The sequence below is a fragment of the Pipistrellus hanaki genome, assembly GCF_964339955.1.
Source record: "Pipistrellus hanaki genome assembly, chromosome: 2".
Taxonomy (NCBI): Eukaryota; Metazoa; Chordata; class Mammalia; order Chiroptera; family Vespertilionidae; genus Pipistrellus; species Pipistrellus hanaki.
In genome coordinates, this window is record NC_140504.1 from 171,170,393 (window position 1) to 171,183,680 (window position 13,288).

General features: G+C 37.5%; 1 protein-coding gene across 19 annotated transcripts in view; it reads right to left on the minus strand.

Moving 5' to 3' along the window:
- Positions 1-13,288, minus strand: part of SCMH1 (Scm polycomb group protein homolog 1) — a 120,126-nt gene that overhangs the window by 42,419 nt on the left and 64,419 nt on the right. For 17 of the 19 annotated variants that reach the window (XM_084874543.1, XM_084874541.1, XM_084874538.1 and 14 more), the window contains 2 exons: positions 9,575-9,663; positions 2,622-2,865 (listed from right to left, as the gene is read on the minus strand). The exons of the other annotated variants lie outside the window; for them this stretch is intronic. In XM_084874543.1, coding sequence (XP_084730669.1) covers positions 2,622-2,865; positions 9,575-9,634 — 304 coding nt within the window. In that variant the 5' untranslated portion in view covers positions 9,635-9,663. The remainder of the gene's footprint in view (positions 1-2,621; positions 2,866-9,574; positions 9,664-13,288) is intronic. 19 annotated transcript variants of the gene reach the window in all.

Consider the following 13,288-nt stretch of genomic DNA (forward strand, 5'->3'; position numbering starts at 1 on the left):
TAAAGGTCAGATAAAGAGCTTCACAGACAATAAAAAGCTAAAGGAGTTCATTAGCACCAAACCAGGATTATATGAAATGCTGAAGGGTATTCTTTAAGAAGAGGAAGAAGAAGAAAAAGGTAAAGATAAAAATTATGAACAACAAAGTGAAAACAAATACATATCTAAAAATCAAGTCAATAAAAAATCTGATGAACAGAACAAACTGGTGAATATAATAGAATCAGGGGCATGGAAAGGGAGTGGACTGACAATTCTCGGGAGGAAGGGGGTGTGAGGGATGCAGGAAGAGAATGGACAAAAATCTTACACCTATGGATAAGGACAGTGGTGGGGGGTAAGGGCATGGGGTGGGGTGGGGTGGGGGAATCAGGTGGAGGGGAGCTATGGGGGGGGGGAAAGAAAGGAGGAACATCTGTAATAATCTGAATAAAGAATTATTTTTTAAAAAAGAAAAAATATATAACTTTGGAAGTAGCTTGCATCTCATGTCCTCTTACTGTTGTAAAATTACACAGGAAGCTAAACTAAAATATGAAACTGACTTGCCCAGCTTGAAATCAGAGCAAGGGATGTTAAATGGATTATTATGAGGACTAAAGGCCTGATTAGTATTGACTATGCCAAATGCACTGAATTTTTTATTTGGTTTCTTAAATTTAAAAAGTAATGCATAGTTCTGTTTTCAATTTTAAGTCACAGAAACAAAAAGTGTTGAGCTAAGAAAATAAAAAAGGTTCTGCCTTTTATAACTAAATACCTGGATTAGTTGCAAGCTTGGTATTTGCTATCCATCAAGGTTGGCTTGACCCCAGGAGTTTAGGAACTAAAAAGGATCTGGCTTAGCAAAGGAGAAACAGCTGCCATGCAGGAGTCCTCTTAGAGGGGCAGAGCCCTATATGAGTAGAGGGCAGAACTTGCTGGTAGGTGTGGTGAGGGGTCTGAAATCAAGTAGGAGACAGTCACAAGCGTCAACTGTAATCCCCAAGATCAGAAAACTATACAGCATTACTGGGGTGGAGGGGCCCTTAGGGATCATCTAGTTCAGGGGTAGGGGACTTTTTTCTATCAAGGGCCATTTGGATATTTATAACATTATTTGATTAATATAATTCACTTAATTTAAATTTATGTTGCTATGAAAAAAGCTCCTAGATTTATTGAATTTTGAGTCCTGCCTGGGGTTGCCTTGGCAGGGCCAGACCAAATGATTTTGTAGGCCTTATACGGCCCAAGTGCAGACTGGACATTACCCACCCGATCTAGTTCAACCTCTCACATTTTAGAATGACTTGCTCTAATCCTAGTTGGGATTAGACCCCAGTTCAATGTTCTGACACTGCTTCTTTCTTATTTCATATCAGGGATCTGGAAGCCAAAATCCAGGGTCTCAAATGAAGCTTTAAGGAGAGCCCACAAGAGAATGGGAAGAATAGAGGGGAGATGTGTGAAGGCAATATGGTTCAAAGTGACAGCCCTGACAGCTAGTCCTACTGAAAGATCTCCAAGGCCTCCCTCTCTAGACTGGGATATCAACAAAATCAAGTCACTTAATCCTCTGAACTTCGCTTTTCTCATAAGTAAAATATAACTGAAAATAATTATTTCTAGTTCAGAGTTACCAGGAAGATAAAATGAAATGCGTATAAAAGAACATTAAATACTAGTATTTTTCCTACTTATTGCAAGCAAGAAACAATCTCATTACTTTCCATTTTTTTCACATTTGCACATTAATGACCAGAAGGCAAAAAAGAAGAGATCCTACGATTACAGAGAACAGGCTTACACATACAGAAAACATTTTGTTTTGTGAAATGAATTGAGTAACCACATTTTTTCCACATTGTATCACTTGCTCCTTAGCCAGGACACTGAGATGGCTGAAGTTCTTCTATTTCTGAAAGTTACATTACAGAACCTACTAAGGGTCTGGAGTGGTGAAGGAGGGAGTGTTGGAGGAAACCACCTGGTGCTGGAATGATGACTGAAGGATGTGTTATGAAAATGCCAACTGGAAGGTCTTTCTCTACCTTCTGAGCCTGGTCATCTTATTAAAAATCTAAGGTCTCCAGAGATACACAGAATTGGAGAGGAAAATAGTTCAGCAAATACAGCAACCACATAGTGAGTCATGTTGCTTATCAGCGTGGTGTGTAGTCAGAAAGGAATGCATGTCCAGCAATTCTTGGACACAAATTCTCAGCTCTTCTGGCTCCTGAGAACTCCCTAACTGCTGTAAGAGATTTATTGATCAACATAACAGAGTTCTCTAGGCAAGAAAGGGAGAAAATAAACCTAACTGAATATAGTCTGGATCAATAAGGCTTATCCTGTTTTAGTCTCAGTTAAATAAAAATGGCTCCACTACCACTTCCAAGGCACTTCTCTTCTTGCTGCTTCCATGCCTACTTTCATTTGACATTTTTATTCCTATTGTTGTTAATTACTCACAGGTAGACTTTGTGTGTGTGTGTTTTTTTACCTAAGTTACTGGCTCTTGCTCCTCCTCTGCCTACTAGTGAGGTTTATTGGTGGAGAAATACTAACCATAAGAGATCTAGGTAATCTCTATCATGATTTTGGGTCCTGATTTCAAGAGCTCAAAGATGGGCCTTTACCTTTAGTGCCAGGAGGCTGTAGGTTGTCTCCAGTCAAGGAACACCAGCCTACAGGGAAGATGTCCCGGGAGTCGAAGCGGCACCAGTAGTCAAAGGCCCCTCGCCACCCATCAAAAGTGACAAGCACCTCTGAGCCCCGCACCTCCCCAATAGTGGCTGGGCAAATGAAATGAGGGTTCTTCCTGTCCACAGCTTCTAGCTTCATTCCCATTTTGAAGAAGTTGTGGGAAGGCGATGGTGGTTCCTAGATGAGAAACAGAAATATACAGACCTAGACACAGAGAGAGAGGCTATGTACGCCAAAAGACTGCTACCTCATTTGGATGATAAAAAAGGGACTGCTATGTAAGAGTTAAAATGAATATTTAGTCTTTCTTTTAAATGAATTTAAAAAAATACTAAATATTTGTAATCCTAACACTGTGACATTTGCTTCAGTGTTTTTAAAAAAGTAAAAGGTAACAGGTAAAGTTGAACTTCCTTTTGTGCCCTTCCCCTATCCCACTCCCCATGGATGTACATATCCATTTACATATTTTAAACTTTATATAAGTAGTATTAGCTGAATATATCATTCTATAAGTTGTTTTTTGTTCAACATGTTTTTGAAATTTATCTAGTTCATTTTAACTGCTAATAGAAGATATTATATAAGATATTATATGCATATGTCACCATTTATTTATTCTTTTGGTAGACATTTAAGGTTTTTCCAGCTGTTCAAAAGTTTAAAAAAAATTTTTTCTTATTTTTATTGATTTCAGAGAGGAAGGGAGAGGGAAAGATAAAAACATCAATGATGAGAAAGAATCATTGATTGGCTGCCTCTTGCACACCCCTACTGGGATCAAGCCTGCTACCCAGGCATGTGTCCTTGATCTGAATCAAGCCCGGCACCCTTCAGTCTGCAGACTGATGCTCTATCCATTGAGCCAGACTGGCCAGGGCTGTTCAAAAGTTTTAATGACCATTCTTGCATTTGTTTCTTTGTATGGGAAGGTTTCTTTAGAATATATACCTAGGAGTAAAATTGCATTATAGGATAAATATACACATCATCTACTTTATTAAATATTGCTATATTGCCTTCCAAAGTAGTTTTAACATAGTATACTCTCTCTAGCAGTGTTCTCTTCTCCTCTCCCTCTCTCTCATGCTAATTCACAATTTAATTGCTTAGATAAATTTCACAAAATAAGTGTTACATTCTATTCTGTTACCCTGGCTTTACTGTCTGATCCTACACAAATAAGAAAAGAAAAACCTTATTTTGTCATTCTTCAATATTGCTTTGGCTATTCTTTCTCCTTGGTCTTTTTATTTTTAAATGTTTATTGTTGACACTATTGCAGATGTCTCCCATTTGCCCCTCTCTTTGTTTAACTCCTCTCAGACCCCGCCCTCTCCTCTCTCTGGTCCTCACCACATTGTTGTCTGTGTCCATGGACTATGGATATATATGTTCTCTGGTTCCTCTCTTCACCTTTTGTATGAATTTTAGAATCAGCTTTTCAAGTTCCACATAAGAACTCTATTTGGATTTTGACTGTAATCCCAATAAATTTATAGATTAATTTGGGAAAAAGTAACTTTTGTATGTATAATTTGAACTCTCCCATCTATGAACATGATAGCATTTTCCATTGGTTAAGTATTCTTTAATATAGATTTCTTCTTTAATATATAATTTTAAATTTACTCTATAAAAAACTCTTGATTTTTACTAACATTTTCTAAATGCATTGTAACTTTATTGCCATAATAAATTATATTTAAAAAATTTTTTTAAAAATATATATTTTATTGATTTTTTTTTTTGCCCTCCTCCCTCCCTCCCACATATCCCCTCCCTCCCCAGAGTTTTTTAAAAAATATATATTTTATTTATTTTTTACAGAGAGGAGGGAAAAGGGTTAGAGAGTTAGAAACATCGATCAGCTGCCTCCTGCACACTCCCTAATGGGGATGTGCCTGCAACCAAGGTACATGCCCTTGACCAGAATTGAACTTGGGACCCTTTAGTATGCAGGCTGACACTCTATCTACTGAGCCAAACAGGTTAAAGTTAAAACTTTTATTTTCAAACCATTTGTTAAGTAAGAATGCAACTGAGCCGAAACCAGTTTGGCTCAGTGGATAGAGCATCGGCTTGGAGACTGAAGGGACCCGGGTTAGATTCCTTGGTTGCAGGCATATCCCCAGTTGGGGGGTGTGCAAGAGGCAGCTGATCGATGACTCTCTCTCATCGATGTTTCTAGCTCTCTATCTCTCTCCCTTCCTCTCTGTACAAAATCAATAAAATATATTTAAAAAAAAAGAAAAGAAAAAAAGAATGCAACTGATTTTTTACAAATTGATCAACTAATTTAATTCAGATTAGCTTATGATGACTGATACAATTTTTTTGTCTGCTTGATTTATTGATTATTCAGAGGTATATATTAAATTATCCACTAGTGATTGTGGATTTTCCATGTAATTCTGTCAAATTTTGCTTTATATACTTTGAGGTTGTGTTCTTTAAGAGCATCATATTTATAACTTTCATTTTTCTTGGTAAACTGTACTTTTTTTTGTTTTGTTTTATTAATCCTCACCAGAGGATTTTTCCCATTGCTTTTCAAAGAGAGTGGAAAGGAGAAGGGAGGCCGGGATGGGGGAGAAAAAGAGGGAGAGGGAGACGGGGAGGGAGAGAGAGAGTGAGGGACAGAGACATCAAATGGTTGCCTCCTGCATGAGCCCAGACCAGGATTGAGGAGAGAACCCACAGTCCAGGTATATGTCCTGTGTCCCTGAGGGGGAATCAAACCTGAGACTTTGGTGTGTGGACTGAGGCCCCAACCACTGAGCAACACCGGCCATGGATGAACTGCACTTTTAAAAAATCATTAGTGACTTCTAAATGCTTTTTAGTCTCAAAGTCTCCTTTGTCTGATTTCAGTATAGTTAACATCAGCTTTTTACAGCTGATGTTAACTATAAAAATAGTTATACAGCTGATGTTAACTATAAAATATATACATATATATATATATGTATATATTTTATATATATATATTTTAATTGATTTTAGAGAGAGAGGAAGAGAGAAGGAGAGAGAGAGAAACATTGTTGATTGGCTGCCTGCTGCATGCCCCTCACTGGGGATCAAGCCTGCAACCAGGATAGTGCCTTAACTGGGAATCAAACTGGCAAACTTTCTGAACACAGGACAACACCCAACCGAGCCACACTGGCCAGGGCAACACCAGCTTTATTTTGATAATGATTTGCCTGGTATATCTTTTATATTCTTTTACTTTCAACATGTATATTTAAAATAAAAAAAAAATCTAATCTTTTTTGCCGAAACCGGTTTGGCTCAGTGGTAGAGCGTCAGTCTGCGGACTGAAAGTCCCAGGTTCGATTCCGGTCAAGGGCATGTACCTTGGTTGCAGGCACATCCCCGGCAGGGGGTGTGCAAGAGGAAGCTGGTCGATGTTTATTTCTCATCGACGTTTCTAGCTCTCTCTCTCTCTCCCTTCCTCTCTGTAAAAAATCAATAAAATATATATATTTTTAAAAATCTAATCTTTTTTCTGGGGGAGATAATAGATCAACCGAAGGACTTTTATACATGCATATAAGTACAACCAATGGACACAAAACTCTGAGGAGGAAGGGGATGTGTGAGAGGGAGGGGGGTAAAAAAAAAAAATCAATAAAATATATTAAAAAAAAATCTAATCTTTTTGAAAATGCCTTGCTTTTATATTCATTCTGAAATAATACTCTAACTAGATATAAAATTCTAGATGGACAACTATTTTTCCTAAGAACTTTGGAGATACTACCGTATTTTCCGGCTATATTAGGCCAGCGAATATAGGCCTAAACCTATGTTTTAACTGTAAAATTAGGGGTCGTATAAGATGACCCCCTAATTTTACAGTTAAAACATAGGTTTAGGCCTATATTCGCTGTATAAGACTAGCCCCCACTTCTGAGGCAACACCAGTTCTTTTTTTAATAGACCGCCTCTCTGACTTTGGTTGCAGGCACATCCCCGGCAGGGGGTGTGCAAGAGGAAGCTGGTCGATGGTCAATCTGAGCAGGCTTTTTACTAGAACACAGTGTAGCTTCGGGTATAGAACATGTATAATTTGCATGCATAAAAAGCCTACTTGGATTGGCTGAGTTATAGAGGCGGTCTATTAAAAAAAGAACTGGTGTTGCCTCGGAAGTGGGGAGTAGTCTTATACAGCGAATATAGGCCTAAACCTATGTTTTAACTGTAAAATTAGGGGTCGTCTTATACGCCAGAAAATATGGTATTCTATTATCTTTGTTTTGAACTGCTGCTGTCAAGAAATGTGCTGTCAGCCTAACTGCAGTTCTTTGGAAGGGATTCTGTGTATTTGCTCAGATATTTTCTTTTGACTTTAGTTATAACATGATTTTTTTTTTTTGATGGTTCTGAATTTTTATTGTTGAAAGTATTACACAGGTTCTCATTTTCCCCCCATAAATCTCTTACACCATGATGTTTTAAGCTGTATATTTACCTTTACTATTCACTCTGGAAAATTCCGTCATTATCTTTATAAATATTGGTTCTTTTCTATTCTTTTTTTTTTTTTTTTATTACTTCTGGATTTCATATTCAACATCAATGGACCTTCTAATATTATTCTCTTTATCTCTTTAATATTTCCATTTCTTTATTTGTGATGCAATCTGGGGAAATTCCTTACATGTCTTTCAGTTAATTCTCTTTTATCTATATCTATGTTGCTTATATACATATTATAAATTTTCAATTTAATGGTTGTTTCATTTATAGATGTTCAATTTTCCCCCTCAAATCTGTCTTTGAAAAATAGGGTTTTATACTTTTATCATTTAAAAAATTTCTTCTCTTTGCCCTAGCTGATGTACAGTGGTTAGGGCACTGGCCCATGCTCCAAAGTATCAAGGGTATGTACCTGGGTTGCCAGTTTGAACCCCCGAACCCATCATGAGGATGTGGGAGGTAACTAATTGATGTGTCTCTCCCACATTGATGTTTCTCTCTCTTTCTCTCCCCCTTCCTTCACCTCCTCTGTCCCTCCCTTCCTCCCTCAATTCCATTCTTTCTGAATAATCAGTGGAAAAAATATCCTCAGGTGAGGATTAATAACAACAACAAAATTAAAAATTCTTCTTTTCATTCTTTAATCAGTTTCAAAAATTTAATTTATAATCTCTATCAATCTGATATTTCTATTCTGAAAGTCCTTGGGGTTATAGTCGTACTGTTTGTTGTGTCTACTGATGTCCCACCACAATGGATTTTTTTTGAGAGTTTTTGAGGGCTCTGTAATTCTGAAGGGAGTACCCATCTTCAGTGGTACTTCACTCTGGGAACTTCTATGACATCTGGGTTGAAAGCAACCAAAGTCTCTAGAGAGGTTTTGGATTTGCTTCTGCTGGGCACTCAGAAATCTCTCCATAAACTCTGGAGTTTCTAGACAACACAGGTACCATATCTGAAGCCTGGATTTTCATGAGGGAAAGACTGTTTTATCAAGGAGATGACTCCATTCCTGCCCCTACCCCAGAGCCCAGGCAGAAACTCTCATCAATGTAACAGTCTTTCACTAAGGAGTGAACATTTGAGGTATCTGATCTGGTTTTATATATGGCAGTCTCGAGTCCATTCCTGGTTTTCATGGGCTCAAAGCCTCATCTTCTATCCTACTGTGGCTGGCAAAAGACAAGATTATTGGAAAGCTCCTTAAAATACCTGCAGGTTTAGTGCATGTACTTAACACTCTAGTTTTCCTTCTTCATTTTAGCTTCTGGAGAATTTTCTTTCATTTTTTATTCTCACTTGAGGATATTTTTCCATTGATTTTTAGAGAGAGTGGAAGAGAGAGAGGGAAAGACATAGATAAATATCAATGTGAGAGAAACACATTGATTGGTTGCCTCTTGCACATGCCCTGACCAGGGTCTGGGCCAAAGAGGAGCCTACAACCGAGATACATGCTCTAGACCAGAATCGAACCTGGAACCCTTCGGGCCATAGGCCAACACTCTATCCACTGAGCCTAACCTGCTAGGGTGAGTTTTCTTCCTTTTTAGTAAGCTCAACCAAGCATTTAAAAGAACAGATGTCCCCTGCCCCCACCAAACATTTTGAGATAGTCTGTAGTTAAAGGGTTTTTAAGTTGCCAGCCAGAGTGCTTTAGGATTTAGACTTTAATAGCAGCACAGGCAACACTAATTCAGTACCCTTTATAACTCTAACCTCATTAAAGATAAAGAATTCAACTGAGAGCAGATTGATGCCTCATCCCTGGAGAAATAAGGAAAAATGAATATGGGTTATTGATCCCTATTTCACCACTTACTAGCCATGTGATCTTGAGCAAGTTCCTTATTCAAAAGTATTTACTTCCTTAGCTATTAAATGGAAATAATATTTCTTGTTTCAGAAAGTTAAGTGTGGGTATTAAGTGAGATAGTATAAATAAACTCCAAACATATTATAGGCACTCAAAAATTGTCTCATTTCTTTCCCTCTGTTCAGTATATGAACTTTACAAATTCCAAGATCTATAACAAGAACAGCTCCTTTAGATTTATATTACATTTTATATACTTTACTAGTAAACACATTTTAATTTAACTATCCTGTAAGGTAGACAGAATCCCACTTTAGACATGAAGTCAAAAAGACATAGATTATTATTGGTATAGCTAGGACCCAAAAACCAATAATCATAATTTATAGTCTATATTTACAATTATCTTCTGGGTATAACTGCTGCTTCGTAAGGTATTAAACAATCCCATCTGCTGAATTAGTTTCTGAGAAGGCATCCTCAGGCCATAAATATAATGTAGATATCAGAGGCTAAGTAATTGAAAGAATATAAGCATATGACCTTGAGCAATTTAGAGTTGGTGATATCTGAGGGACACCATACCTTGTGGAAAATCCTGATGGGAGCCATTTCAGCTCCATTTAGTGTCTTCAAAAGGAACATGGGCCAAGAGGAGGCATTCAACCGAAATCCTGCAGCAAACATAATAGGCAACAGATAAAAAATATGTTTCAAAGGAAATGGCCATATCAAGTTTTCCCTTTGGAATCCAGTTACTCCTCCATAACCTACACTGTGATATGTTACAGAATCACAGACTGTTAGGAAAGGACTTAAAGGTTAAGTAGAGGAAATGCCTCATTAGACAGATGAGAAAATGAGGCACATAGAGGGAATGTAACTTGCCCAAGTGTAACGTTGCAAAACAAGTAGTGGAACAAAGTCCCCAACCAAGGGGCCTGACTCCAGGACAAGTATTACAGATTCATAGCGCCTAAAAAGTCTTCCTTGAAAAATCTAAAATAGATGTGAGATAAAATTAACAAATACTTAGAAATGATCTAGACGGTAGAGTGTGAAAGTTTTTCTTCTTAATAATCTCTTAAGAAGAAATCAAATATGTCAACTGATAAACTCAGTATACAAGTGAATCTTTTTAGTTTATTTCAATATAAACTAACTCACTATTTTTCTTTTTCTCTCCTCCCTTGTTGTGTGTGCTCTCTCACTTCTTTTTCACACACATACACTCCAAGTACAAAACACTTTCTGATCTTCAATTTTACTTAACCAACGAAGGATCAGCAATGATGAAGATGAAAGGGATCATCCTGTCTAAAGATATTCATTTTACAAAAAAATAAAAAGCCTAGAGAGGTTAATTGTCCATTGTCATTCAGTAAGGAAAAGTCAATAAGAATGTACCATTTAATTAATTATAAAAATAAGATCAGTATTGTAGTTAGATCTCCCAATTAGTGGAAAGAAGTTCCAAGTACTCCTTTCAGTTTGGCTTCAACTTTCTCCTGAGATATCAAAATCTAGTACTTTTTTCATAGCCTCCCAATCTAACTCAGTTTTCCCATTTCCGATAAAAGAACAGACAGGCTGCACCCAAGCTGCAGAGCTGAACATTACAATAGAATCTGATATTTTTAAACTCTTTATTGTGGGTCAGACACTGTGCCAATCACTTTCCACTGACTATCTAATCCTGAAGGCAACCCAGAGAGGTAGATATTATCTTCATTTTATAGATGAGAAAAGATACATAAAGTAAACTGATTAAGATTTCTAAGTGAGCAAATGACAAAGATAGGATTGAAACCCAGGCAATCTGACCTTTGAGCCCACACTCTTAACCACCATATTCAACAGTGTGTAGATAAAATGAAAAAGGAAGAATCAGCTTTTGGGATTATAATTAAATTATTGAGGAAGAAGCAAGAAGGGAGAAAAAAAATAGAACTAATAAGATTTACCACCCTATATGTTTTAAACCTTTAGTCTCAAAGCTGGCTAGGCTAAGCCCAGCCTCTAAGGCCAGAAGATAACTTGGGGTAGCTCAATTACACCAACAATGGCGACAGCAATATGGATGCTCCTATCACTTAATCTAAAACTACCATCACTTTTTTTGGCTCGTCTAGCTTCCCTTTCCCCGGTTTTGGGAAAAAAATTCCATCCAAATTCTATGTGATTTGTTGAGAATGTCTTGTCACATGGCTCTCTCTGCCTAACTGTGGAATGGAAAATAATTCCATTCAAGAGCATTAGATTCCCCTAGACCAGGGGTGGGGAACACCCAGCCCACAAAATCATTTGGTCTGACTTTGCCAAGGCAACCACAGGTGGGACTTGAAGTTCAGTAAATCTAGGAGCTTTTTTCCATGGCAGCATAATTTTATATTATGGGAATTATATTATAAATATCCAAATGGCCCATGGCAGAAAAAAGGTTCTTCATCCCTGCCCTAGACCAAGAGTGTGCATATATATTTCAAACTGGTATGCATATATAGTCTTTCTGATATGGTATGCATATATAGTCTTTCTCCATGATCATGGCTAGATAGAGTTTGTAGATTTGGCATTGCTCCATGGAGAACAGAGTTGAGAATAAAGCCAAGGTAGAGCAAGTGATGGAGACACATGAGAGTGTTTAAAGCCCTGTGTTCAGACATACTCAATTACCAGGCCTTAGACTTCTGTTATATGAGTCTGTAATTCCTGTCCCCTCCTTCAACTTGGTTTGAGTTAGTTTTTTTCACTCATAGACCAAAGAATCTTGACTACCACTCTTCCTTTATCATGGTTAAAAGAAAAAAAAAATTGAATTTCCAAAGAAATTCAAGTTCAGGCCCAGTCTATGTGTGGGGAAAACAACCTCAGTGGGTTGTTCTAAGGATTAATACATGTGAAGGACTTAAAATTCTGCTTGGTATATGCTAAATGTTAGACAAATGCTGGCTATTATTTACAATATTATATTGTAGATTAAAAGACTGAGACCAGAGAAATTAAGTAAAATATCTAAGGCTATAATTTTACTAAATATAATATTCAAGAGACAGGATTTAAACCCAACTCCTCTATTTCCAGAGCCTTCATTATTAATCATCACATTAATATCTTCAAATATTTCATCACTCAATTCTTTCATACTATCTCTCTAGGTAAAAAGAATTGAAGTCATTTTTACCTATAGGAAGAAGAAAAATGATAATTTGAAGGTCTCAAATTAAACAGTGGCCTGGGTGCTTGCAAAGAAAAGGACAGATGGGTACCTCAGTGCTTGGTCATTTCACAATCCCTACTTTTCTCCTGTCAAATAATGACTGCCAACTTACATGCCCAGCCTAAACCTCTGTCCCGAGTCTCATGCTCATATTTCCAACTGCTTTATTCTATAACTCTACCTGAAAGCCAAAAGTGCTTGAATTTTTTTTTTTTATCCTCCCCTGAGGATATTTTTTTCTATTGATTTTTAGAGAGTGGGAGAGAGAGGGAGAGAAAAGAGAGAAACACTGATGTGAGAGACACATCGATTGATTGCCTCCCGCATGCCCCAGATGAGAGCCAGGAGCCTGCAACCGAGGTATGTGGCCTTAGACTGGAAGCAAACCTGGGACCCTTTAGTCCGCAGGCCAATACTCTATCCACTAAGCCAGACCAGCTAAGGCAAAAACAGAACCCTTGACTTTGCTACTCTCTCCAAACTTGTTCCCTTCCTCATCATCTCATCTCATCTCATGCTCCATTAAACCCAGGTGCTCAGACCAAAAAGCCTACACTAAGTCTATTCTTGATTCCTCCCTTGCTATTACCCCTCAAATACAATTAATTAGCAAGTCTTGATGGCTCTTTCATCTCATATATCCTAAATCAAATAATTTCTCACCGTTGTATATTCTCACTCACTACTAGTCACCCTAACCTAAGCCATAGTAACTTTGCATAGACTACTGCAACAGCTTTGTAACAGAGACGCCGTTTACACTTTTGCCTCCCACTGTTTTCCACTTAGAAGCCAAAATATGTTTATGTATTTTAAAATATAAATCAGACCACACTTTTATGCTCACATACCATAATACAAAATAAATCTGAACACTTTATGTACGTTAACAAGATTTACATAATCTGGAACTTGCTTACTTCTTATAACTCATTTCCTATCACTCCTCTGTCCTCCACGCACTGACCTTTCTATTCCTCAAACATTCCAAGCTACATCCCTCTGCCACGGAAACCTTTCCCTTTCCTCAAATCTTTAATAATTAGTACTTGCTGAAATCTCAGCTCCTTAGAGAGGCA